Raw genomic sequence first — 26,629 nt, forward strand, 5'->3', positions numbered from 1 at the left:
ATATATATATATGGAAATACCTATTAACATATTCTTAGATTCCCTGAATCCAATTGCAATAGAAACAAAAGTATATTACAAAGCATATCATCTGTATTTATGATCAAACAGTACGTTTTTTCTTTTAGTACTAATGCTGTATTTTTTGGGCAGAAAATGCATAAACTGAGACAATTTCAGACAAAAAGCTTCTGACCAACAATGCACCGCAAAAAAGGGGGCACAAAAACACAAGGCAGAAATCTGTTCAGTGCCTTAGCAGGCTGACGTGGATTCACCGTTGATATATATTTTTTTTGAATGGGGCACAGTGGTTACGCACACTCAAGAAGATACATTATTCCCTTCCTTTTCAGTAAACAATAGACTGTCACTCTTTATCCTTCTTCCCTCCTCTGTCCCTCCCTCCTCAGCTTTCTCTTTTAGCCCTCTTAGTCTCTGGCTCTGTGCCTCACAACATCAGAGGGAGTCCAGTGATTTGTGACCCCAGCAACCCACACTTAATCTCGCTAAAGAGGGGGAGCATCCAGTTTACAGCTTGGCGGGCCCCAAATAGACCAAGCCTGCTCTGGCAGGTGTCAACATTAGCAAACAATTGGTCCCCAGTCCCATGCCCCATACCCCAGTGCAACACTGAACCTAAACTATTTGGGGCTCTCTGAAAGGAGCCACATAATAGGGAATGTGGAGGGGAGGAGAGGAGGGGGAGGACAAGGGGGAGATTACACTCTCAGACAGCTATTAGCAGGGATGAGGCTTTTCTAAACAAACAAAAAAAAAAAGAAGAAGAAGATCAATACTGTGTTAGTTTACCAAGTGGAGTCATCTATGTGGCTTTGGAGTATTTATTTTCTGCTCCATTGTTTTTCTCGACTTCTCAAACGTCTGTGGGCCATATTGGCAATCCAATTAAGTTTGGCAGGGGGTCCCTAGGAGGCCTATTTCTTCTCGCGGGCAGTTGTGTGTTTGCAGTGGGCAGCTCATTCAGAGATTTGGTGTTGTAATGAATCCTGAATGGTGAGTATTACCTTCCATAGTGGACAATGACTGGGCTGTCCAGAGGGAAAACAACACTCAGGGATGACAGAGCTGTGTTTAGCCCTGTGGGATTGCAGTCCCTCTACTTCATTAGACAGGAGTGTCTTTGCGAGGAGAGCAGAGGAAATGGGAAGGGAATGAGTTGACATGTGGACTGCTGCTAGTGTTGAGTGGGTATGTGTCCTGACAAGAAGGCCAATGTTTTTTTTATAAAGGCTATTTATTTATCTTTCAGTGCTGATTCGTAGCCATGCCACAAGGAGAGACAAGTGTTCTCAGCAGGGGAGATTCGTTTCAAAGGTTTTAATGGGAAAACCTATTGTATTTGTTATGGGAGAGAAATCTCATTTAATTGCTTTGAGATGTGCTGTTGGTGTCTTTCCACCTGGCCTCCAGAAGAAGAAAAAAAAGAAAGAAAAAGAATAAAAACACTGGTTGGTGCAGTTGTTTTTTCTACACATCGCTGGAGAAGCTGGTGTCATTTCAGTACCATAAACAAGGGTAGTGAACAGTAAAGTCACCGTGAGCGTTAATGGCATCTGGACATCACGCCACTTACAGGACAAAAAAAAGCTCCAAACGTCACAAACAAACACTGATGTTATTGTAAATTTCTCCTGCAGGTAAAAAAAAATGTGTTTTTGTTTTGTCTTGGCAGGGTGACTGCCAAAGGAGACAGATAGTTTATTGTCATTCCAGCTCTAGGCACTACATAATTAACCATGTAATTTCATAAATTGTAGTCAGTTTGCTTAATAAGTTATCTACCAGACAACATAAATGTTGTAACTGGCTCACAGATAATGTCGCTAAATGACAAAGGCCTTTGAAATCGTGGAAGTTTCACCGGTAATTGTGCATTATACTTACGCAGGAAATATCATTCAGCAGATGAAATGCTTCGCTTAGAGTTTGAGCAAATTTAAAAACGAAACTGTTGCCGTTTCCTTTGTGTTAGCTTTTCAAGCCTGAGAAAGCCGTTTTCTGCGGCGTTTTTACAGGTGTTAGACACACACTACAATTATAGTGACATTTTTATAGCTTTACCTTTATTTTGCCCATTGTGTTTTAGAAATATTTATTATAAGGATTGAATATAATTTAAAAAGCTTAAAAAAAATCATGTTGTCGCAGCATTTGAATTTTATGTTAGGCCACTTTTCTGTGAGGAACCCAGAACAAAAAACTCTGTTGTCCGCTTGAATTTTCTGCCTGTCTGAAGTAGAAATTTTAAGATGAACGGTGCAATAATAAGCAGGACCTTTGGCAGAAATAGATCTTTGTCTGGGTGATTAAGCCATTGTCATTGTGCTAAACAATGAAGGATCGCAAACATGAGTGTTCAGTACATCAGGACATCTCGGACTTTATTATATCCATGTAAAATTGTGCACTGGATGAGCAGGTCGGAGCCACATAATTTACTGAAAGAAATCTAGTTTCCTCCAATTCACCTTGCCAGCTAAGGTTGTCAAACTCTGACAGCTGGCACGGATCGGGGACAGTGTTTCGCATTATGGCCATCCACTGGTTACCATGGAGCTGCATTAGAAAAGACAAAAAGCATTTCTGGCTAATTTTATTACAATGCAGGAATAGCCCACATAATGTGCAACAGTAATTATGTTTAGCACAGTGCACCCGCGCTCTCCCTCAGTGATGAATGAGAAGCATTGACCATGGTCTGCTAGTTTAAAAATCGCCATTAGCCTATGCTACTTAGGGCCAGAACATTTCACATTTTATGCTCTTGATGTGCTTCGCCACTGAAATATTCATTTGTTTTAATTGTGCATGTTTTTTTCATAACCACAAAGACAATAAGCATGTTCCCTAAGTGTTGCAAATCAGAAATGTGTTTTTTTTTCCCTACTAAGTTAAACTGTGAAAGCAGTTGTCCAAACAGTGGGGTGGAGCTCCTGTCCTAGCCGTCAAAATAACAACTTCAAATGTTGTCCCCTATTTTCAACTAATGGGCTTATTTCTGCATCGTCAGTCATTCTCTCCTTGGGGAATATGTAGTCTCAGTATAAAAAGCTTTTCTACTGTGCACATTACAACCCCTCAATATGGCGGGCTCTCGGAAATTAATGCCAAGCACTGTAATGCTTTACTGTGGCCAGAGAATAAGCTCTCTACAGGAAATATTCATTAAGTTCTTGTATATAAAGGAGCTCTTTGGTAACGGTTTGTTTATTTGCAGCCTGCTAAATGTTAGTGGAGAACAGCACGACTGCCTTTTTAATAATATATTCTCCAAGGTTTTTGGATCAAACAGCTTTTTATTAGTTTTCACTCTAAAATAATATTTCAATTCTACATCAGCAGCCAGACAGGCATTATAAAGAAATGTAGATGTTCCTGTGGCAATTTAACAACTTTTATTTTCTTTTTGAAATATTCTTTGAGCTTTTGTTAAAGTTTCCATCTTCCTCTCTTTCACCAACTCTTTTTTCCTTCCTGATGTCCTCTGTGCCACACAAACTTTTCCGCAATATTTGCTCCCCATCCTTGTCCAGAAAATTAGGAAACTTCCCTTGGGCGCATAAAAATGTCCGCTGTGCATTCCTATACTGTGCCCAGTAATCTCTCTTTGGCTTTGTTGAGAAAATGATTTGTTCCTCCAGGAGACCTTGGCTCATAGCCCTGAGACGTAACTGTTTGATTTCGTGCGTAGGTTTTTTTTTTTTCGAGCTTTTTGCTGGGGGAACGGGGCTCTGGCTCTAGTGCCATTTGGCTGAGGCCCCCATGGGCTCCTCTTTTTTATGTTCTTGTGCTCTCGTTTAATTTCATTACTTTTGCTGTGACCTCAATTAGTAAAGACTTGAGATCAGGCGGTGACATTCTGCTCGACAGAAAAGAAAATCTGGTGCAAAGCTCAGTTTTAGTGGGCTAGGGAGAGGTGGCAGGAGCCCGGGTTCACATTTTGTCTGCTTAAAGTCTTTAAGGGTCCACGTGGCTCTGTAATCTGACTTTGTTCCTTAAAAGTGACACAGGAGGAAAAATAATGAAAATTTTGAAAATAAGCAAATGCATTTGGATGTGTGAATAAGGAAAACTTACTACTCACAGTGTTTAAAGCACATTTTCCCCAAATAATTACCCATTAAAAGGGTTACTAAAGAAGAAATTATCTGTTATAAGACTTTCCTGTTGTGGAAACAGAATGTCTTAAAGTCATAAGCAAACATTTATATTGTAGCTAATATCCAAGTTTTAGTCAGCAGTATATTAAAGAAAAAGAATCCCACCCTTCAAGCCCTTCACGCTTTCACACTCAGGCAGCGCAGAGGCATGGGGAGTCAATATGTCAGCGTTTATGGATGCCCTGCAGAGCTGCACAAGGCTGTCAGGCCCCTATTCATGCTCTAATGGCCCCCTGAGGAGCTCGTCTCTCCGGGCTGAAAAGGCCGTGAGGCCCAGTGGACGCCCTGTTGTTGAAGGTGAGCATGCGCTCTCATGGACGCGCTGCGCCTTCATCCATATGACAAGAGCCATAAAAGAGCAGCGCTCTCGCTGCTTCTCCCTCTCTGTCTCCTCTGCTTTCTCTTTTGCCCCCCCCTCTGCCCACCTCTAAAAGAGAGAAGGGGGCTAATTGTTTGTTGTGGGAGCCAAAGATTATAGAGCCTCCATCTTTCTTCCTCCTTTGCCTTTTTCTCCTCTTCTTTTTTTCAAGCGCCTCCTAAAGAGCGCGATTCTGTCAGAGAGACAAGAGGAAAAAGTTTGGGAATTTTCATGAGGAATGCCAACGTAAGAGAGCCTAAATCTCCTGACAGTGACAGGAGGAGATTTTGCGCTTGGCAGCAACAACGGGACAGTCTTCGGGTTCACTTGAAGTTTTTATAAAGTAATAGATAACTTTATGGAACGTTATAGACCTTAGAGCTCTGTTTCCGGTCTCACTTTGCTATCTTACCACTTGAAATAGATTTTGGGGCAAGTGCCAATGGGCCTCAGCCACTTGCTACAAACTAGTAATCAGTATGATATGCATGAGACAAAACAGAAACCGCTGATATCTGTCCATAAAGGTGATCTAAGAATGATTTTATTTTAGATATCTGGTGGATTTTCATGTCCTTATGTATACTTACACATCTTATCCAGATTCAATTTTACCTAAATGTCAAAATACTGCCCAGAGAAGGTCCTTGTCAACAAGGAGAAAAGTGATAACGCTTCCTGGCCTATTACCAGACCAAGTGAGCAGTTAACCTGGTTTTGCCACACATGCAGCCTTTTGATAAATTATTTGGTGTGTTGATCTGACTATTTTATTACCATACAAACGAGTAAACTCGAGCTGTTCCGAGGTTATGCGTTGCTTTCAGAGTTTTGAATTTGTTTTTCACATGCGGGGAGATAACTACAGGGGGAATAAAAGATTATTCATAGAGCGTCTGTCTATAAACCATTCTGGTTATCGCTGTCGTCTATCTTGTATTCACACGAGGTTCCTATCTCAGATACATCCTGCAGTAAATGCCTTGAATCATATGCCTCCTTTAACTTGGCAACCCCTTTAGGATGAACAGGCAAGTGCATTAAGCAGAGATGCCGCACCATTCTCCAAAAAATGCAAATTGGGAAGTTGTTAGTTATTTGATGTTGCTGCACGATCCACCCCCCGCCCCCGAAACATCCCTCCACTCCAGTGTTGGTGGTTGAATCGCATGCAGTCCTGAGGACAGGCAGGGCTGTTTATATGCAGGCCTGGAGCAGCAAAGACAGCACAGAGACAGATGCATGTCAGAGATAGCAGATCCCATCTCAGGCAGATGCCTCTTATCACAGGCCTGTTTGCATAATTAGGCCTTTTGATATTCACCCCCTCTGACTGACAAAAAGTATAATTGCGGTATCAAGTACGACAAAAGGTAGGCACAAAATAAACAAGTCAACATAAATAGGGAGAAAAGATGTGGTGTTATTTTTGTCCTGTGGGAAAAAAGAGGGAGGAAAAAACACCATTTTTAACTAAATCTGCTGTCAGTCACAGTCAACTGGTGTGACTCGGTGCTCACAGGCTGGTCCTGTGAATGCCTGCAAAACAGAGAGCGTGAGGCCTGATTGTAATTATGCTGGAACTAATATGCTTTTCAAAATGAGCCATTATGAGCTAATGCTGCACTGCCAAAGCCCTGTCTGTTTTTGTCCCTCTGTCTTGGATAGTTTGCAAAGGTATGGCTGATATTGAGGCCATGGGTTATGATATCAGAGACAGCCTGACTAGGATGAGTGCCACTTTACTTGATGCTAATACTGCTGACAGGTGAGATAGGGGATAAAGCACCTGCACTGCTGCAAAACCATGATTTTTTTCCTTTTTTTATGATTTTGAAAGTAAAGTTTTAATCTTCCGGTAAAATGGTCTTTTGTTTTTGCATTGTAATTCCTTCCCCAAAGTATTATTTTATTTATATATTTTACTTCTAAATAAAAGCTCTAAAATAGTTTTATTTATCAGTCCCGAGCTATCTTTTTCTTGCGCTTTTTAGCACCAACTAAACGTATCAGATGCACAAATTTGGCCAGGATTTTTAAATGCCGGGCGGGCGTGAAGTTTATTGGTAGGGTGACGTATCGTAAACCTGTAACCCCTCAGATCATGTGGTTAATTGTGCGGATTGATTGGACAGCTGTCCGTTTAATCAGGATTACTTCAGTGTCTCGGGGGTAAAGGTGGAGGACCGGAGGAGTCCGAGGGTTTGGAGGGAGAATGCGAGGAGCCCTGGAGGAGTAGGTGGGGAGGGGGTCGACATGAGGACGAGTTTTGAGGAAACGGGGTGATGAGGATCCCATCTGCCTGTGTTCTGTCTGCAAGGTCAGCAGAGGAGCATCAAGCAAGAGAGCAGGCTTTAAACCTCACAGTAACCTTAAAACTATTAACTAGCAGCTCGAGTCCTTCAAGACCAAGAGGAATGTGCTATCTAAAAGGTCTGCTCAGAATTAAAGCATCGCTGACGCAAAGTCACGCTGAGGTGAAAGGATGTGGTTCTTCACATCTGTAAGCTTCACGTGTACTATAGACCCCACCCCCACCCATCACCACCCATCACTTATTTTACTATACTAACAATAGTTCATATAATAAAAGCAAAACTCTACAAAGCAACAAACCCACATTAAAACCTTAACGAAAAATTGTTAAATACTAAATATAATAAATATGTTTGTTCTAAATAGACCTCCTATTGAATGATATAGATATGGATGTGAAACATCTCAAGAAAAAAAATACAAATATGTGTTTTTTGATGGCTTTTCAAAATAAATATATCTTAAATAAATCTTAAAAATATCATAAATAAAATCTGATTAATTTTCCCAGTTGGTAAAATACTAACTGCAAAACAGAATAATAGAAATAGGTGTATATAAAATGTATGCAGCTGATCTGCACAGTAGTATGGATGTGTTTACTTGTATCACTGACTTTTTGCCTTCTTAAACTTATCAGATCAGTCATATTTTGGGACTGTAACTTGTAATATTGTAGATCAGTGTTGTATTATCTTCAAGTTGGTCCTTAAACCCGTCTGTGCAATAACCATCTCGTTTAACCAGTGCTAATTTGAATCTTTATCAGGTATTTACTTTGACAAAGCAGAGTGCAAACCTGATTAATTCCTGTTTATTATGGGGCACAATTTTAAATCAATGTTGAGGGAAAACCTCAGAGGGCCCCTGGAGGAGAGTACACGACACTAATCGTGCCCACTGGATGCCACATAATTAGATTCTAATTGCACAATAAGCAATGAGACAAGGCATGAGTGGTTTATCAATATCCCACGAACATTTGAATGGAAATTACAGCAGTCGTATTATATAAAGGTCTAATCAGAATGTACCTTTTTTGTGCCGAACAGACCATTAAGGAATTGACCTTGACAGCCCTGCAGGGATTTTGTTCAGTCGTATTTTGTCTTTGTCTGTTCACCTTGGCAAATAAGTGAGGAGAAAAAGGAGACATGAAATTTTGATTTTAAAGTGTTTTGTATCGAAGACAGCTGAAGACGTGGCTGTTTTCTCTGTATGTACTTGTGTGTGCGTGCATGCGTGCTTGTGTTTAACTGGCATATATTCAGACCACGTTTTAATTCCTCCGCTCTTTGGATAGACTTGTCCTTTATTGCAACTCCGCTGCAATCAGCGGCGGGCTCTCTCTCACCCAAATATAGTCAGCATATAGATGAGTTTCACATCCAACCCCGTTCCCAGTTGGCTCCATACAGCGTGTGCCGTGTTCCATTTTTCCTTACTCATTACAGGCAGGGCCGCTGACCTCGTGCTTCTGGTTCATGTACGAGAGCAGATGTGTTGGCTCTGCGGGGCTTAATGACGAGCAGAAGTACAAGCTATTGTCTGCTGAGGTGCTTAGGCGTCATTTGCCTGCTAATGGGTGCTAAATGTGACAAAGATTGCCACATCAGCTTAGCGACAAAATAAAGTCAGTGGGAAAAAAAAACCCACCTCGAACAAAGGGGAGGACAAGAAAATCGGTTGAGGAGGAGAAGACTTTGGTGTCTTTTTCCGAACCCCTTGAGAATGTGTCGGCTGTGGCCCCGGCGTCTCCCTGTAGGACACAGAGGTGACTTTGGAAAGTGATCCGCAGACCGCTGGGCTGGTCTCAAGTGTCGTCATGGCAAGTTATTGCCCAAATGGATGTACGCATCCTCATGAAAACCAACAAAGGGATATGTGGTGTATGTACATATTCAACTTTGTATGTTCAAGGGTGTTCTGCAGCAGAGTGAGCTTGTGCTTCAAGAATCAATCTTTATTAAAAAGGATAAGACTGAAGAATTGATTTAATGAATGCGGCCTCATGTCCTGCGGACACATGTAATCCGCAGAGAATCATTGAGCATGAGCTCAGGGGGACAAAAAATGTTCGTAGAAGACTCATAGAGTGGCCTGTAATGATAGTCTCCATATAATCCCATAATTCCTTGTTTAATTAAACTCTGGAGCTGGCCTTGAGACTCCGCCAGCTCTGTTGCTCTTTTGTTCTCACAGTTGTTATTTGGAGGCCAGGTCTGAGTATTCTTTTGTCCACTTATGTTGAAAGATTTGACTAGAGTGAGCTACGAGCGGAGATTGGAGCTGTAAAACAACAAATCAGTCGCAGGCGAGACACTCAGGTGAGCAGCATAGTTTTTCATTCGAGCTGAATGGCAAAGGGCCTCTGTCAGAGGCGGAAATCTCTTCATGCACCCTCTTCTTCAGTATCTCTCTTTATTTTCCCTCTCCCACACTTTCTGGACTGTGCGTGATGCAATCCAACTAGGCCTGGAGCAACACTGGCACATCACGCAGCCTTGTCAATGTCTCAATGAGGAAATTATGAAAATATGAATTTTATGACATGAAATGAAAAGGGCCATGTAGTTTGAATAGACATGCAGAGGAGGTGAAAATGATGCAATTTTCTAAATTCAGTTATAATGGTAATGTGCAATGGTAATGCATATTTGCTGTCAAAAATTTCCCTGTCGGCCTGGATTGTACGGCTTTGTGCTGTATCTATATTCCTCGAGCAAAAATTCAGCTTAGTTGAATGCCTAAAAAGTAATGTAAAATGTGTTCTAATTCATTTAATGACAGCAGATGGAAACACATGGGACTGAATGGTTTTGGTGTGATATTGTGTTCTATTTTATACGTTTTGGCTGCACTGTGTATGAGCAGTGTGCCCTGGGCCAATGACAGAGAAAAGCAGGGTGAGGAGCAGCAAGGTGGCCTGTGCAGATTAACCCCTCTACCCACCAACACCCCACTCCCCCTCAGCTCTCTGCATTCACAGCCTCTGGGGCCCCTCTCAGAGGCAGGATTGTATATCAGGGGCTCTTCTATATTAAATAAATATCCACAGATTAAGATAATATTCTCCCAGTTGTATACTGAGAGAAAAGTAGCTGTCATTTGAATCCACTGTGTTGCCAGTCCCCCACTCTTGAGACTACAAAAGAGGCTCTTTTAGAATCCATTTAATGCTGAGTTTATGATAAGTTTCAACCCATATTTGCGGCTATTTTCCCCCCTCACTACTCAGTATATTCACATAAAAGGCTTCTTAGCTTGTTTTCATTTAGTGGCCCTCTGTCCTTTCCTTTTCCCCTCAGGTAACCGGACAGATGATGGTTCAGATGTCGATTCTGAGCCCGACTTGCCTCTTAAAAGGAAGCAGAGGCGCAGCCGCACCACTTTCACCGCCGAGCAGCTGGAAGAGCTGGAGAAGGCTTTCGAAAGGACGCATTATCCTGACATCTACACCAGAGAGGAGCTGGCTCAGAGGACGAAACTTACAGAGGCCAGAGTACAGGTTAGACAAGCAGTACCAGTACTCGGACTGATAAGCATGCACACTGTGATGTAGTCAGACTGCATGAAAACGCATTTCTGCTGGTGCTTGGCTGTGAAGTTTGGATCATTTTGAGACCCCTTTGTCTGAGACATCAGTACACAGCAAACATCGCTTTCCAGTTAGCTCTGAGAACATGCAGCAAACCTTGTTACACTGTGTTTAGTAAAAAAAAAAATGAAAGAGTTCCAGTGATTTTTGATGCTGCAAACATCCACCTATGAAATCTTAAAGGTTAATTTACATGAAAAATTAGCAGCACAGTGCTCAGTAGTTTATTTGTAATTTAGGTACATTGCTCCTTTAAGAAGCGCATGTGTAATTGAGGTTTAGCTATGCTTTGTGCAAAAAACCCATCAGTGCTGAAAATCACTGAGGCCTAGCTCATACAGAAGACTTAAGGGATTCTGTGTTGCATAAATGCTAACATCTAACTAAAGCAACAACTAAAGATACTGCAAAGAGCAATATCTTTTTCCCAAAACCTAACATTTGCCTTCTTTTACCCATGGTACTGGTGTACACATCCATCAGGGCCATATTGCCCCTTTTTGTCATACTTCACTGTTGCATGTAAGGAAGCTTGCTGTCTACCATTATCTTTCATGTTCAAGTACTTTGACAGAGATACTCCCCTCCTTCGCACCTCAGATCCGGGGACCTGTCCTACAGCCTGAGTGCCCTGCAGTTGTATGTAAGCTTGAAGAAAGATATGTACAGTAGAGTTATAGCAGCAGCTGTTCTACCAAAGACTGAGGGAGAGAGAAAAAAAGGGAGAGGAGAGAAAGGGAATGCATTCCTGATGGATTTCTCATTTCGGCCTTTGGCCAGGATCTCATCCCATCACTTTCAAGCTCGCCGCTGCTTGTAAAACCCACCACATATCACACAGGGCTCTTCAGCCTCTCTGGGGACCCTATGCTCCGACAACAACATTAATCAATCAACTGCTAGTAAAAAAGAAAAAGGGTCTGGGGCACCCCTCTCCTCTTACCACAGTCATTCACACTACCCTAACCCCTCCAACTCCTCACTGCATGCTAACTGTGCATCACACTCCAAACATGCAATTGGGTAACTGATTCCACACATGTCTTTGTCCATCTTGAAACCCCCCAACAAGGATGTCCAATATGTCTGAGTGTGTAATGCCTCACTCAGGGAAAGAGAAATGTATCTCACCGCTGTTACAAGGCAATATATTTGAGGGGGGTTTCTTTTAAAAGTGTAAGAAGCGAGTCAAGACAAGATAGTTATTTTATTGATTTAAAAATAGCATTCAATTTTGCATTTTGATCGGACAAATATAGCCACACAAAGTAAGCAAACCTTATGACAGAGGTGATATAAGTATATACATCTTTGTAGTGCACTTCAAAGTCATCAGGGAGCGTGGTCCCTCTTTGGGTTTAAAAGAAAAATTCAAGCGTGACTTAATGTGTATCTCATGTAAACATGAGAGCAGGAGAAAAAGAACATGAAGCGACTGCTGCCTCTCTGCTGTTAGATAATAGACTTAAATGATGTCATGTGAAAACCTGAGGAATTTGAGACATGGCTATAATTTGTTAATGCTGTTTTGCTCATAATCTAATTCTTTAAGGCTTTGAAAGTCTCAAAAGGTCAACTTAAACTTAATTTTCTGAGAAGGTTACAAAGAAAGGGACTCTGGTAGCCAAAATATATTAATGCCCAAAGTTGCCCTACAGTGTGACGAGCATGTTTCAAGGATTGTGGTTCTAAGAATTTTCTGATAGTTTTATCTCTGTGTTTCCCCAAATATATCTCGGGGTTTGTTCTTAATGACTACTGGAGATGCCACATAAACATTTCAGTATTTAAACAGTGAGAGAGAATAGAAGCTAAATATGAAAGGATGTTGTTTAAATGTAAATTTGCCAGCTTGTGCATGTGAGTGCTATTTGCATCACTTGGTTCGGGAAATTTCCACCAGCTGGGCTTACATATAGGTGCCCAAATGGCCCATCACAGGGCAGAAGAGAGGAGACCCTTTGGCCTGAGAGAAAAGCCTCTCCAGCACAGCTGCAATGACGTATCTTCCAGATGTCGTTCAGAGACTTAACCGGTGTTTGGGGCTGAGAAACTGTCCGTAGGAAGGGGGGTGTTGGAGGAGGCTCATAGACTCATATTTTAACTCGTATGTGTGTCAGCTGTCACGGCTCGCTGTTATCCATTTGTCATTAAACACAGCGATAATGTGAAAAGCAGTTTTTAGGTTCGGTGCAGAGGTAAAAGCACTCGTGCGGCAAGCACCTCTGCAAACATGGCCGCGCTGGCGCTCAGCAGCCAGAGCTCAAAGCCGTGTTGTAAATTAAACCGCTTGATTCTCGCTGAAGTGATGAGTGTTTGGCTTAGCGCTGACTCACAACCCAAACTCGTAAACAGAGCTAACTCCCTTGTGTCTGCCCTCGCCTGCCATTTTAAGACCCCTTCACCATCTATCTTTATCAACCTCGCTGCCCCTTTCAGCAGAGCTACCAGCACTCCCTTACCACCCCGAGCCCTGCAGTGGTTTTATCACCCCAACTGACAAATTGTGGGATATGATCCATATCTCTCAGCAATTAGTTCCAGCCTGTCTCAGTAGGAGGGGACACTGCCAAGTCTACCTTCACTATATCCTCCACTGATGCAGTATGCTCTGCCACTTTCCATCTGATAACCCCTCAGTTTTAACAGGAGCAGGCAGCAAAGCCATTCCAGGAGAGCAGCGCTTGTGTTTGCTCCCTGTGTTGAGGAGTGGACCAGGATGGGGAGAGCTGCGCAGGCCTCCGTAAATCAGCTCTAGCAAATGAAGCAAATTACATTCCCCTCTATTTAGACTGAAGTTTCCAAAGAGACTGACTCCAGAGTGTCGGCTGAGGCTCATCATCTCAGCGTGCGGCTGCTGGCTAGCTTTCCCGAATCTGTCACATAGGTCCCCTTTCATTACCAATAAACATTCTGCATGTAGCTATTATAGGTAGTGGAATCTAATAAGGTATAAGCATTGCTTTTACGAAGTGTGCAAATCAATTTGGTAAAAAGTTTCTCTCTTTATCTGTGGCTCACGCTGACCTGGTGGTGCATGCAGCGAGCAACAGGGAAACAGGCCTCGGTGGAGTCTGTGTGCCGGGCCGGCCTCTGCATCTGTACGTCACAGAGCAGTGTAGCTGAATTCAGACTAATGCTGATTCAAACGTTCCAAATAGCTGGTGAAAATATAATCTTAATGTCAAAAGGTGATACACAGTTCCCTGACTTTTAGGTCGTCATTGAGTTTCAGCAGAAAAGGCACGATGGATCGATTGTTGCCACAAAATCCAACGGGCAACTACATTCCCGCCAGTACGGGTTTATTTTTCATAAAGGAATAAATAGGATTTGTGTAGATTGTACGGGAGAAATTGTTGCAATGCATCAGTGTGAATGTTCTAACAGTTTCTTATTATTAGAATTTAAATGACTTTGGTACAGTGCTTCTGTACTCCTGATACTTATCAAGCTAATCCCACTCTCCTCACAAATTCACACTCCTAGCTACTTTAATTAGCATAGTGCCAGTCTGGAAGGCAGGCAGGGAGGGAATGAGAGAGCGGGAAGTGGGGAGTGGGGGGTGAAGAAGAAGAAGAGGGGAAGGCGAGAGGAGGGGAGGTGTGAGGGAGGAGGTGAGGGGGGTATTGCGTGGTGTGAGACAGAAGAGGATTTGTGTGTTGAAGCTGGTTGCATCACCCCTCTGTGTTTTCTGTGGATATGAAGTCAGCAGCACATTTTGTTTTGTCATTATCTCGGCTCTTGGTATTCATCTACCGAATGGTGCAAATTGGCTCCTGAAAGGCGTCACACATTCAGTACTTGTCTTTGACAAAATAATTCATGGAGGATTGTATAAATGGAGAATCCTGAAATATGAGTGATCCTATTTAAGAGAAACAACACTGACAGGTTTTTACTGCAGTGCAGTGTCACGCCTTTACAGTGTTAGTGTGAGTGTGCGCGCGCGTGTGTCATCACCGATCGGCGATAAGAAAACGCCAAATGCCACTTGATCGCTGGGAGTCGATTCTGCTGGCTGAGGGTGAATGGAAGATTACATGCAGCGAAGAGATGCATGCAGCTAAACACAGACACGAGACTTAAACTGTCCTGCTCCTTGTCGTATTTGCAGGGGTTTTTTGTTTTTTGTTTGAGGTGTTTCAGGTTTGCATCTACGGCCTCTACTCTGGTTGCACTTGACAACAATCTTCACTCCCAATGTTGAGTTTTAGGTCTCCTCTTTTCGCCCTTCCTCCCAAAACTTCCTCCATAAAGATCCAGAGCTGCTGTGCAGGCCTATCCAAGTGCACTAGATGCAAAAAACAGTTTAGTACGTGAAAAACAAAGCACAAGTGAGCCATTGGAATTCAACTGCACATTTGTAGGTAGATAGGGAGTCATGGAGAAGTGCTGCAGCTCTCTGTACTGCAGAGAATTAAACCGGATTGGGGATAGCAGAGGAGAATCTGTGGTCCAAGGTGACTTTGTGATCAGGTTCCAGAGCGCAGCCTCAAATCCTCAGCTTCAGGCTGTGTGTTAGTCAGTGTGAGAGTGGATGTGTGCATGTATAAGACTGTGCAAGTAATGTATGCATGTGTGTGATAGTGTACAGGCTCTTGAATACATGTTTATCCCAGTCTGTGCTAAGAGCCCAGTGATTGCTGGAGAAAGCCATTCAGTCTGTGATGCATGCTCATCTTCCGTCCAATATGTTAAACATTGCATCCACTGTTTGTGCATGTTGACAGAGCTGCAGCCTGTATGGTAGTCTGCAAAACTTTCACTGTTGAAATTCTCAGAGTACTGCAGATTTCAATAAATCATGATGATATTCCAGAGTTTTCTCTGTGTGAGACTTTCCAGCAGCTGGAACAAGATGAGAAATGATTGAGATCAGACCCCTGTGCCGCAGAAATAGCTTTTCCATAGTAGCATGATAGATGAAATGTATATACTAAATTATTTAACTGAACATTTGCACTAAACTAAATTTGCACAAACTTTGTATGTCAGATGTTTTCAACAAATGTTCACAATTAGGACAAAATAGGTTTAATAAAAAAAAAAGTAGTTTGAAGTAAAATATATAAATATATAGGCAAAGTTAACAATAGGAGGCTGTGAATATGTATCTGTGAAAAGGAAAATGGTGAAAGCAAAAAGTGACTTCAGTGTTTTAAGCGTTTTTGTGGCTACCATGATGGAACAGCTCCTTCCTAAGCTCAGATGACAAAGGGAGAAGGAAGTTAAAGTGAACATAAAAGACGAGTGGGGTGAGTCGATGAGGTCGGAGGTGAAGTGGCACTGCGGGGTGGGGTGAACGGGAGTGTGTGGAAGGAAGGGGTGTACCCCCCCGTGTCCTCCTCCCCTGAGCCTAGGCAGCTGTTTGTCTGGCCCAGTTGGAGCTTAGTTCAGACTTTGGACCACGCTCCACTACATCCCAATAGCAGAAATTTCCCGAAAGCCACACACACCACATTTGTTTTGGAATTGCTGATTGAGGGATTCAGACGTAGTCTTCAGGAGCAATCGGGCTTGAGATAAAGATTTCCTGTTGGTTTTCCACCTGCATAATTGAGGTTTGCCCTTTTCTCAAGTACCGACACAGTCATCGCCTGTTGCATCTTATTTTCTTTCTCCTAAGCACTCGCTACTAAACTGAGTAATAGTCAAAATAAAAGAAAGGAAAAGAAAAGAAAAACACCAGAGGCAGTGAATGTGTTTGAAAAGAAGCACATTCAAATTAAGATCTCCGACGGGCTGAGATCCCTTGTAGCCTCTACAAGTTTATATATGTTTGTGTGTACAAAAAGAGGCAGCCCCCAAAAAGCAGTGAGTATGTCGCTGTGTAAGTCCCCTTGAAAGTGTCCCTCTTTAAGACCTGTTTAAAAGGGACGCCCCCTCTTTGTGTCCACTGTTCTCTGTGGCGTATGGAGGGGCTTTTGTCCCCTTCTTTCATGTGTTCTCACAATAGCCCTGGCCGTTTGAAACACAACAGTAGATGAACTGCGCTGACAGTGTATTAAACTCTGATGAATTGCCTGTGCGAGGCATAGATCAATGTCCTTCAACCCTTAGCACACAGTGAAACCCGGGCCTTGTCTTGGTTAAATGGAACAGGTTGCAGGATCTTTTCAAAAGGGCTTGATTATATTCATGTTTTGTTGAAGCAGAAGCCTTTTTAAAGTGTGTAAATCTTTGCCGTTCCAGAGGGTCCGATTTTTCCCCCCCTTTCATTCAGGGAAGTGACATTGTCTGTCTGCGCTTCAGTAGCGCTGCTCATTTTGCGAGCATTTTTGCTGTTTGTAGCCTTAGAACTTCGCGTTTCGACTCTGAAGTTAAAACCTGTTTTTTTCCCCTTTAAAAACAACCACACAGCCACACTGAAACAGAACAATAGCTATGAACAAGTTAACTGTGCTTCCAGAAATGGGGAAAATGGGCCTCCCTCAAAGCATGCAGCAGCTTCGCAAACATACTCGAGGTGTGTGATGCGGAGCTTAGTGACCTACTTCTGACCTTTAAACGACTCCTTCCTTCTGAAGTGGACTTAGGGCAGCCTGTTTACATAGATCACAGCCTCAACCACTTAAGAAAGACAGGGACCACACTACTGAGCTCCTACAGCACCAGCAACAACACTCACGCCAACCAGCAGATTAATTGCAGGTGGCAGGAGCCGGCAGACTCCACTGAGAGTCTAAACAGACTCTTGTTAAAAACAGACGACGCTGAAAACAACAGCTGAAAATGAATCAAATCAAATCCTGTGAGCCATTTGGATTCATGCCTTTTACAATATCTGGTTTATTCCCGCAGGTCTGGTTCAGCAACAGGCGGGCTCGGTGGCGCAAACAGGCCGGGGCCAATCAGCTAGCTGCCTTCAACCACCTTCTTCCTGGAGGATTCCCACCCACGGGGATGCCAACTTTACCCACATACCAGCTACCAGAGTCCAGCTACCCCAGCACCACACTATCGCAGGGTGAGGTTGACACAGCATCCAGCCAAAATATACTCTATGTTCTGTTCTCGGAGTGTAATCAAATTTAGGTAAATATTGCATTAGTCCTGCTTATTTGTGGTATGCCATCCATATTTTTTGTGGTAATAGTGTCATAAATTATGTCTGAATCATGTGCAGCATATAAGAACCATGCAGCGAGCAGTTATCTTTACAATCACATCTTTGTCACAGTGGGACAAAAATAAGGGTTGTATTATGAGCAAAGGTCATTTCTGTCCTTTACGCTTTTCCTTTGTAAAGCTGCATTTCTACGTGCCAAAGAATACACTGGCAGGACACTTAATGTGTGACTTATGACTGACTGAGCTCAAACTGTGAGGCCTCTGTGAGGATTCCCGGTGGGCCTCAGCCCAGATTTTAAGAAAATTTTAAGAAATTTCCCTGATTTGTTCTCACCTGTGCTCATGTGTTGTTGTTTTTTATGTCAGAGGGCAGCAGTACATTGCACAGGCCCCAACCCTTGCCTCCATCCTCCATGCATCAGGGAGGTCTGAGTGCTGACAGCAGCTCTGCTTACGGTCTGTCGTCCAATCGCCACAGCTTCTCCAGCTACTCTGACACATTCATGAGCCCCTCAGCATCCAGCAACCACATGAACCCCGTTGGCAACGGGCTCTCCCCGCAGGTCAGTCCAGTGAACTTTCATCACTTGTCTGCATATTCCCACATAGGTGGCGTTCACACTCTTTAGTGTACCAAAGTCCCTCCTCCCCCTCCTCTTCTCACACTTCAGAATGTGTAATTGTATTTGACTGCAAATTAAAATTCAGAAACAGCGTGTTCAGCAAAATAACTGCCAGTGTGGGCTTTTATGTTCATGTTCCAAAGCCCTGGATTTATTTTAGCTACTCTAAATTGCTACATTTGTAAAACAATTGGATTAACATCAACAAATTAAAATTCATCTTGATAGCACCGCAAGTACTCAAGCTGCTCCAAACAGCGGTTTCGACTTTCCTGGGACATCTAAATCCTGCACAGCACAGAGAGAGAACACATGCAGATGAAATAATTAGCTAAAGCTTATAAATGTATACCCATAATCTTCTTCATGTAATTGTCTGCAGCTGGAGGACTCCAGTGCTATGTGTGATTTTGTTCATGTCTTTACGACGTGATTTACAAGCATCTCTGAGCAGGGTTGCACATGCTTCCCTGTAAGTTCACCTTGCTGCTCACTTTACCTCCTTTTTTAATATTACGGGGACCACCTTGGGTTTCCCTTTGAAATAAAAAAGGACCATCCCCACCCATTCTCCTTTTGCCATCTCAAAGCACGCGGCTATATGTGCACATTTGTTTGCCTTCTTCTCTCTAAATTGCTGGATTTCAGATGTTTAACCTCTTTGGACTCCTCCATTAATGAGCGTTTAAATAGGACTCTGTGGTAAGGGTTGAGCTTTAAGTAGCAGAGAATGAAAAATGATTTGTATTGATGCAAATCGTGTGTACGGAGTGAATTATACACAATTACCCATCAATACTGGCCAGTCTTGCCCACCCTCACCAACAAGATGTGGTTAACAGGCAGAAAATAAGATTGAAATGGTGTGTAAAGAGTTGAAAATGAATTTCAATGCTGCATTTGTCCACAATTACCCCGTCGTTCACACGTGTTTTATTGGGAGTTTTTTTTTTTTTCTTTTTTTTTTCTTCAAATATTTCTCAAAGCAGATTGGAAACATTCTTGGTATTACCCTCTTTCTTCAGAGAAGAAAGAATTAAGGATTTTGTGACAAAAAAGAGATTTTCTCTCCTTCTGGAGCGACGGAGGATAACATGGAGGCTCACAGCGTGTTTGATTGTTAATCGTGGCACAGAGGCTTTAACTGCTAATGCTCTCACTGCAAACCTGCAGAAAAACACCAGGAACATGGAGTCTTTTTTTTTTTTTTTCATTAATGGCTCTCTAATACTGGCGTGGGGTACACTGCCGCTTTCTCTCCTTCTCTTCGTAGACATTCCAGAATGTGTTGGGATATTAAACATTTCCTGTCATAGTGAGGATTAGGACAGGAGCCTTTGGGCAACTGTGCAGCCTGGATTTTCAGTATTCAATTACTCTATCGACATGGTTTGACAAAAGTCTTTGTATAAAACAACCTAAAATAAACTTTATTTGTTTATTGTCCTTTTTTTTTAGATTTATTTCATTATTTTTGAAGTTAAACTGTGTGCGTTTTCAGCTTTCATGTGTGGGGGAGTTTCCATATGTATATGGTGTGGATGTTTTGGCTGCGGAGTAGTTTGCACCACACTGAAGAATGATGTGTGGCATTCCTATCAGTCTCTCAGCGTGGACATGAATGCTCCCACTGACAGCAGAATCAGAGTTCACTCCCTGGTGCAGCATCCCGCTGTGCTGGGCAGCTCCTATCTGTCCCCCCTCTCACTTCGCAAGCTCGTCACAGAAAACTCACGACACAGAAAATTCACAGAACAAACAACCACTTTAACATCTCAGAGTCGGAGAGGGCTTTGTCTTCTCCTTGCATTTAACCGAATTTCAATCAAACGACGGCTGGGTTTCATCTTTGGAAATTATCGGCACGCGTTCCACACCTCGCTGTTTATTTTTCGTGTTATTTTTTTTTATTCCCCTGTTTTTTCTCCTCCTTTCCTGTAATTGAAAAAAAAATCAACACAAAGAGACTCTCTATCGAGATGGAAATGAGAATATGATATTGTAAGTTACACACGGCATCTGTTTGCTCGAGATATGCTTGTGCATTGGAATGTGCAAGCTATTTCTTCAAGTGCCTGGCATTGATGGCCTCGCGGTTGCTGTAAAGATTGACAAAAATTCTCTGATTCGCAGTAAATGGGCTGCGGTGGCGAGGTGCCAAGTCTGTAATGGAATCCTGCAGCGTTCAGCAGTCCCGACAGGAGCTCGCGTCCATCCCAATCCCATAACCTATCCCGACAGCACACATTTTCCCATTACAGGCAGTGGAAAAGCCATCCACACTCAAACTGGTTGCTGTCATTGTGGGATATACAGCGTGTTTGGCTGGTTGAAGGAGGCAGTATATTTAGGGGTCATGGGAGTGAAGCTGTGCATGGCTGGGCAATAGGTATGAAACCAGAAGTGTGTTTTGTTGTTGGCCTTGTTTCATTTAGCAGCACAGCAGGTGTTGGAAAAAGGTACAGGCAAGGGCATCGAGGTTAGGCATTTCAGCCATCCTTACCTGAAGATTTAAGCTTGACGCCTGCTTTTTCTCTCTGGTCTTTTTTTCATTTTTAATATTCCATTTGAAGTAGACCTCTTGACCTTTCATCGCCACGATGAATTTTGCACATGTAAAAAACAAACAAACAAGCAAATTGGCGTTCTTTCAGCTGAAGAGGTGCACTTTAACAGGCAATCATCTCTCAAGCACGCAGCACGTTTTCAACAAATCCCAGTAATATGATGCTGCAAGATACTTTTCAAATGATTCTTTGAAGCAGCATTCATGGCCATTGCATTTGCGTGAAACCATTTGGGCTGAATTCCTCATTATTGCATGACAGGGACACCTGCTGGGAGAGGAAAGAAAACAACGGCACTTGCTGAAGCCCAGCGAAAGGAGCTCAGTGGCAGAATTTCTAGAAATATAGAGGAGGAGGGGGGGAAAAGGGAACGGGAAGCATTTCTCTTGTTGAATCAAAGTGGGAAATGCATGGAGGGCCTGTTGTAGGGTGTCCTTATGATAAGGAGACGTGATAGGGAAAGTGGGAAGTCTGTGAGCTGGATAGGTATGGTGGATAGAGATTTTATTGCTGTTTTGATGAAGGAAGTTCACAAAGTTTTGTGAGGAACTTTTTTTTTCTGTTTTGCAGTTTTATGAAAGTGTTGTGTGTTTTGGAATGACAAGGATGTGTGTCTGTGTGTATTTGAGGAGGGCCTTTGGGCTGTGTGAGTGGGCCGGGCCTCCACACACACGCACACACACACGTACATGGGATCAGAGGCAGAGCGGCTCTCACCCCTGCCTCCCTTTGATCTGTGTCCCCAGGCCTGCCTGCCCGCGCGGCGCTGCACCGTACCACGCACGCTGACACCATGCTCACCAGCGACTCCCCACAACTGTCTGAGAGAGATAAGCCAGGGGAGACTCCAAACTGTGCTGCTGCTCTTCCATTAGCTAGCGCAGACGCTTCTTTTAAAAATGGGATGAATTATTTTTAAGAAGCAAGCTCTGCCGTTGCCAAAAAAAAAAAAATGGAGAGGGGAAAATGTACGGAACAATCTGGAGCTCTGGCTTCATTCCGCCTCCCTCCCTGACTTCTAACAAGACATTCTGCACCTGAATACCAATGAGAGGGGGAGATTCATGTAGTCCCCCACATTATTAAAACTTGGGCATTAAGCCTCTCACCGGGCACTGTGTCAGCTGGCAGGCTCCACTGACAACAAATCAAAGGGGATGAGCACATAGCCTGCATTCATAGCTCAGCCACTCGCAGAGCAAGTGGGGGAATACATACTGGTTAATTAGAACTCCCATTAAAACAAATACTGTTTCAATTTGGCAAGTATAAAAAAAGATGTAAGAGGCTTTCAGAAAAAAGAGACCTGCTGTCGGCAGTTGCCAAGAAAATCCAGGGACTGTAAATCATATCCACTGGCTATACTGTTTCTGCACAGATTATTAGTGTTTTTTGTTGTTTTGCAACACTTTTGAACTCTGAGGAAAGATTTTCTGTCTGCGACACCGAAGACGTACCTCTGCGTGCGCTGGCCTTCTGCTTTGTGACAATACATCTTGTTTTTGTTTTCGCCGCTTGCAGACGAGTGTGACGTGACTAATAATTTTCTTGCTCAGCTTAAACTTGATGCTTTGTGACAAAAAAAAAATGCTGTATAAGGAGCCACCTTTGCAGCATGCATGCAAACCTCGTTTTTTTCCCCCTTGCAGCAGAGACAGTGCTTTAGCTCTCTAGCCCCTGTTTATCTGAGCCATTTGTTGCTCTCTCCATCTTTCAGTCTCTTGAGCAGCCATGTGCTGCCATTTTCTCTTACGTTCCAAAATATCTTTGGTTGGAGCTTGGTGTATTCATAATCTATTTTTCACCTACCAACCTTCCTTCTCTCCGCTTGGCTTTTTGTCATCCAGCGATGCCTTGCCAATAGTGCTTTGCTCTCTCCCTCTCCCTCTCTCTTTCTCTCTCCCCACCTTCCGCTCTTGCTCCAACTCTCTCCCCTGGAGAGGCAGCTCTTCTCCCTACGCCCAGATGAAAGGCTATGGCGGACAATAAAAATGCTATTTAAATGCAAGGGTGTTTGTGTGCGGGTGAGAGATATTTCCTGCTGAAAGTGAGCTGCTGCATCCTGATAAATAGTAAATATAAGGGAATGTGATTTACATTTATCTTGCAGAGGCAGCCAATATGAATTTCAGTAAATCCTAGAAGATGGGGATTTAAGGAGGAAAAATGACTGAGACTGATTCACATGCTGTGTGTCCCACGCAGTTGAAATGCCTATAAGGTGGAGAGCGGCACTGCCTTTATGAAAGTATAGGCACAAATATCGATCCTATCTAAAATAGCTATTGCACACGGGTGTACGCAGTGTCACATGCTCATCTGGCGGGGATTTCCTTCCTCATACACAGACAATTTGAAGGTTACTTGTATCATCATAATGATAATAATAGTCATAATGTAATAATGTCTGCAGTAACAGCCTGCTTCACAGGTGAAGTGTCTGTGAGGCATATGCTGGGTGACCTGTCTCTTCGGGGTGAAGGGTCAGGGTTCAGGGGGTCATGGGATGGCTTGAGAAGAAGGAAGGCTACTTTGCTGTGAACCTGCCCCGCTAGCCAGAGGTTTGGGATGTTGTCTAGCTGCATGTGGTTCCTTTTAGTTCCAGATGCCACTCTGACAGGTGCATGGCTGTGATTAATACTAGCTGACTTTTTTTTCCCTCTCACCCATTCTGTCCGTCCTTCTTTCTGTTTCTTTCTCCCTGTCCCTCATTGGTTTATTGGCTCTCTCTCACTCTCTCTCTCTGTCCTCTAACCTTCATCGTCGTGGGCTCATTCTCGTGACCCCTTTGCAGAGTTTATACCGTGCTTCCAGCTTTCACAAGGGGGGATCGCAAAGAAAAGGAAAAACTTACTAAAAATAAGCTTCATTGCGTGTGCATCTCTGTCTCTCACTCCCTTCTACATCCAGACAATAAGATGAGAATATGGGAGGTAGTTGGGTCCTCAGCTGGTTGTCTCATGCAGCAGCTCGCCCCTTTCAGTCTCCAGCTGAGAGCTATTTCACTATTTATTTACATGTAATTATGGCTATGAGGTGCAGATATTAACACTGTCAAGAACAATTTGACCTGACATTTTTCACTAGACCTGGCCCCTGCTGTTTTCAGCAAACAACCCCCACTCCTCCCCCCTCCTCTTCTTCTTCCTCCCTCTTCGTTTTTCTCCTTACTCGCTCGATCAGCCTTGCTTCTTGCTTCTCTCGCGCGCCCTGTCTCTCTCTCACACACACACACACCAGGCCCTGCCTTGCTGAAACCACTCTCCTGGAATCAGAAAATCTGCCGTTTAATTTAGAAGAGGCGTTGGAGCAAGGTGCGGCGAGCTGAAGTCTGTGTGCATGTGTGTGCCCGCTTAGAAGGGGCCTCTCTTGTTCCCAGTGGCTGAATCCATCCCATAGTTACTCAAGCATATCACTAGCAGAGAATAGAGGATTGCTCCCCACACGTTCTCCAATTGCAGCCCAATAGACGGTATATTAACCTCTGGTTAGTGCGGGGCCAAGTTTATAGCTTATGCTGTGGGATGTTTAAGAGGGGAGTGGGGTGGGGTCCTTTTTCCAACTTGAGCAGCTGTGCTTTCTGGAACGCTAAGGCCGCTATGAGCATTTAGCTTAATGGAAATTTGCAGTAACAGAGAGGGAGCGTGTCTAGCCTTTAAAATAAATATGAATTTTATTCCACTTCCGCTCATTTAAGCTTCCTTTGGTACGTGTGAACAGCTTCATGGAGCGCAGAGGGGAGACGCACAGGCGCAGAATGGCTAACATGTTGTGAGGAGTGACAGCTTGTTCCAGTGCCCGCTAATCGTCCTCATCTGTGCCTGACATGTCAATGCCCACATTCTGTCAGTGCCAATCAGCCACTTAATTGAACACAATTAGCACCCCACCACAACCCCCCATTTGCATTACATTCTTCAAAGGCCCATTTCTCTCCCTCCAGCACCAACCCCCCCACCACCACCACCATTCTACCTCTCACTCTGCTTCTGTCTCTTCATCCTGTGGCACTAGTGGAAGACACTTTTCAGTTTTTATGAATGTGCCGCGGCCAATTAACGCAGTGGCATGCAGGCCTGAGCCCGTCATCTGCTGCCTGCCACCATCCTGGCTTTCTGCTGCGGCCCCACACCACCCCTCGCGCCACCTCCACCGTGACCAAAACGCTTTAATTCAATTTATGCAATCACTGTTATTTTTAAATAGTCATTTTGTCTGCTCAGATGAGGGGCCTTACTGCCCGCTGGGCCGGCCTTCTCGTGTGAGGGATGGGGGGAAGGGCGGGACGCTGTGTGAGCAGGAGTCGACTGACTTGGAGGGGGGAGTCACTGATATTTTCATTTGTTATTTATTTCCTTCATTTTTTTTTGTTTGGTTTCATGTTAAGTGTTTGATTAGGATTTTAAAAGATTTAAATTAAGTTTTCATGTAACATTTAATGACCTAACATAAGAAGTCTGTCTGTTCTTTGTGTCTTTCTATGTATTAAATACGCACATTTCTATATAGTTAAGGTTTTATTTCATATTTTGACTGTTTCCAAAGTCAGACACTTTCCAGACTTCTGGGCTACAGAAATAAACACTATTCTCTTCCTGTAATCACACCCCGAGGACTGGCCTTCAAATATTGATCTGAAATTCAGTGTCATCACTGTGGATCTTTAATCGTTCTTTGCTGGAGCGAGTATCAGCCAGGCAGATCTGCTAAGGTGCACAATGTTATTCTGCACTACTCAGATAACTTACAGACATTTGGAGTGCTCATTTTTCCCTGTCTGCCCCAGTGACCTCTGCCTAACTTAAAGGTACATCTTGGGGGCATTTTGATTTGGGCAGAACGGGGAGGTATCGGTGACAGAGGAACTAATCCAGTATTGCGCAGATTAAGAGTATTTGTGGAGCGGGGTGTGTTGGCGCTGGCGCTGGGAATGGAACAGAAGGGGCTCCTATCAGCTCTCCAGGCAGGCTAGCCCTCAGGCCAGTGCAGTCCTACAGGAGTCTTTGTACTTCCCAAAGCCTCCACTCTCCTCTCGCTCACGCTATATCACTCTCTCTGCTGCCCCCCTCGCCTTCTTTCTATAGGCTATCATATTCTCAGCACTCCATTTCCTCACTTTACACTTGTGAATTGGTGTTGTTTTAATCCAGTGCAAGGGTGCATTCTTCTTATTATCAGGTGCAGCAGGGACGACTGCTCCTATAAGGAGACACGAATGAGCTCCATTTCACTGCCTAACACAATGTAAAAAATTAAATAGTCGAAGTGGAATAATGTTGACTTTTATGATCTCGTAATGATTATAATGGCTGAAAGAAAACTCAGCTCTTCCGGCACATTCCCATTCTCTTTCTTTACTGTGTTTCTTTTCTCTCATTGTGTTTTTTTCTTGTATCACTTGCAGTGTTTCAGCTCCGTCTCTGTCACGTTGTTTTATTCCAGAGTGAAATCCAACAAAGAACAACTCGTCAAACATTCGCGCAAACAAAAAAATGTTACAAAAAAATGTAATTTGGCTGTTGAAGAAATTAGGGGAGGGGAGGGGGGTTTGAAAGGGCCTCTTTTTGTCTCAAGTGTGCTATTTATTTATCTGAAAGGATGCACATTGTATCCATTTACACTTCCCGCACTCACTTTGCCACAGGCTGGAGGGCTCAGAAGTTGAGAGAATTAATTACTTTTTTATTATTATTTATAAAGTAATCTATCTGTAGAGAGAGAGCAGAAAAGGAGGGGGGCGGGTGTGAAGGGAGGGGTGTTGTGCGCAAGAGGCAGGGAACGCCCTGGAGCATTGTCCTTTAAACTGGGTCCTGGCTCACATTATCTCCCAAACCAGCACTCACACAACGTTAAACAACAAACGAACTCTGGGCTGCTGAGGACGCCGTATGCGAGGCGAAACAGGGAGG

General features: G+C 43.4%; 1 protein-coding gene across 3 annotated transcripts in view; it reads left to right on the top strand.

The window, feature by feature from the left end:
* Nucleotides 1-26,629, top strand: part of pax7a (paired box 7a) — a 43,807-nt gene that overhangs the window by 10,719 nt on the left and 6,459 nt on the right. For all 3 annotated transcript variants that reach the window (XM_005943635.3, XM_005943636.3, XM_014340522.2), the window contains exons 5-7: nt 10,167-10,366; nt 17,261-17,426; nt 17,897-18,093. In XM_005943635.3, the coding sequence (XP_005943697.1) occupies nt 10,167-10,366; nt 17,261-17,426; nt 17,897-18,093 (563 nt within the window). The remainder of the gene's footprint in view (nt 1-10,166; nt 10,367-17,260; nt 17,427-17,896; nt 18,094-26,629) is intronic.

Source organism: Haplochromis burtoni, unplaced genomic scaffold (genome assembly GCF_018398535.1).
Source record: "Haplochromis burtoni strain Fernald_Lab_line unplaced genomic scaffold, NCSU_Asbu1 Contig_378, whole genome shotgun sequence".
NCBI classification, from domain to species: domain Eukaryota; kingdom Metazoa; phylum Chordata; class Actinopteri; order Cichliformes; family Cichlidae; genus Haplochromis; species Haplochromis burtoni.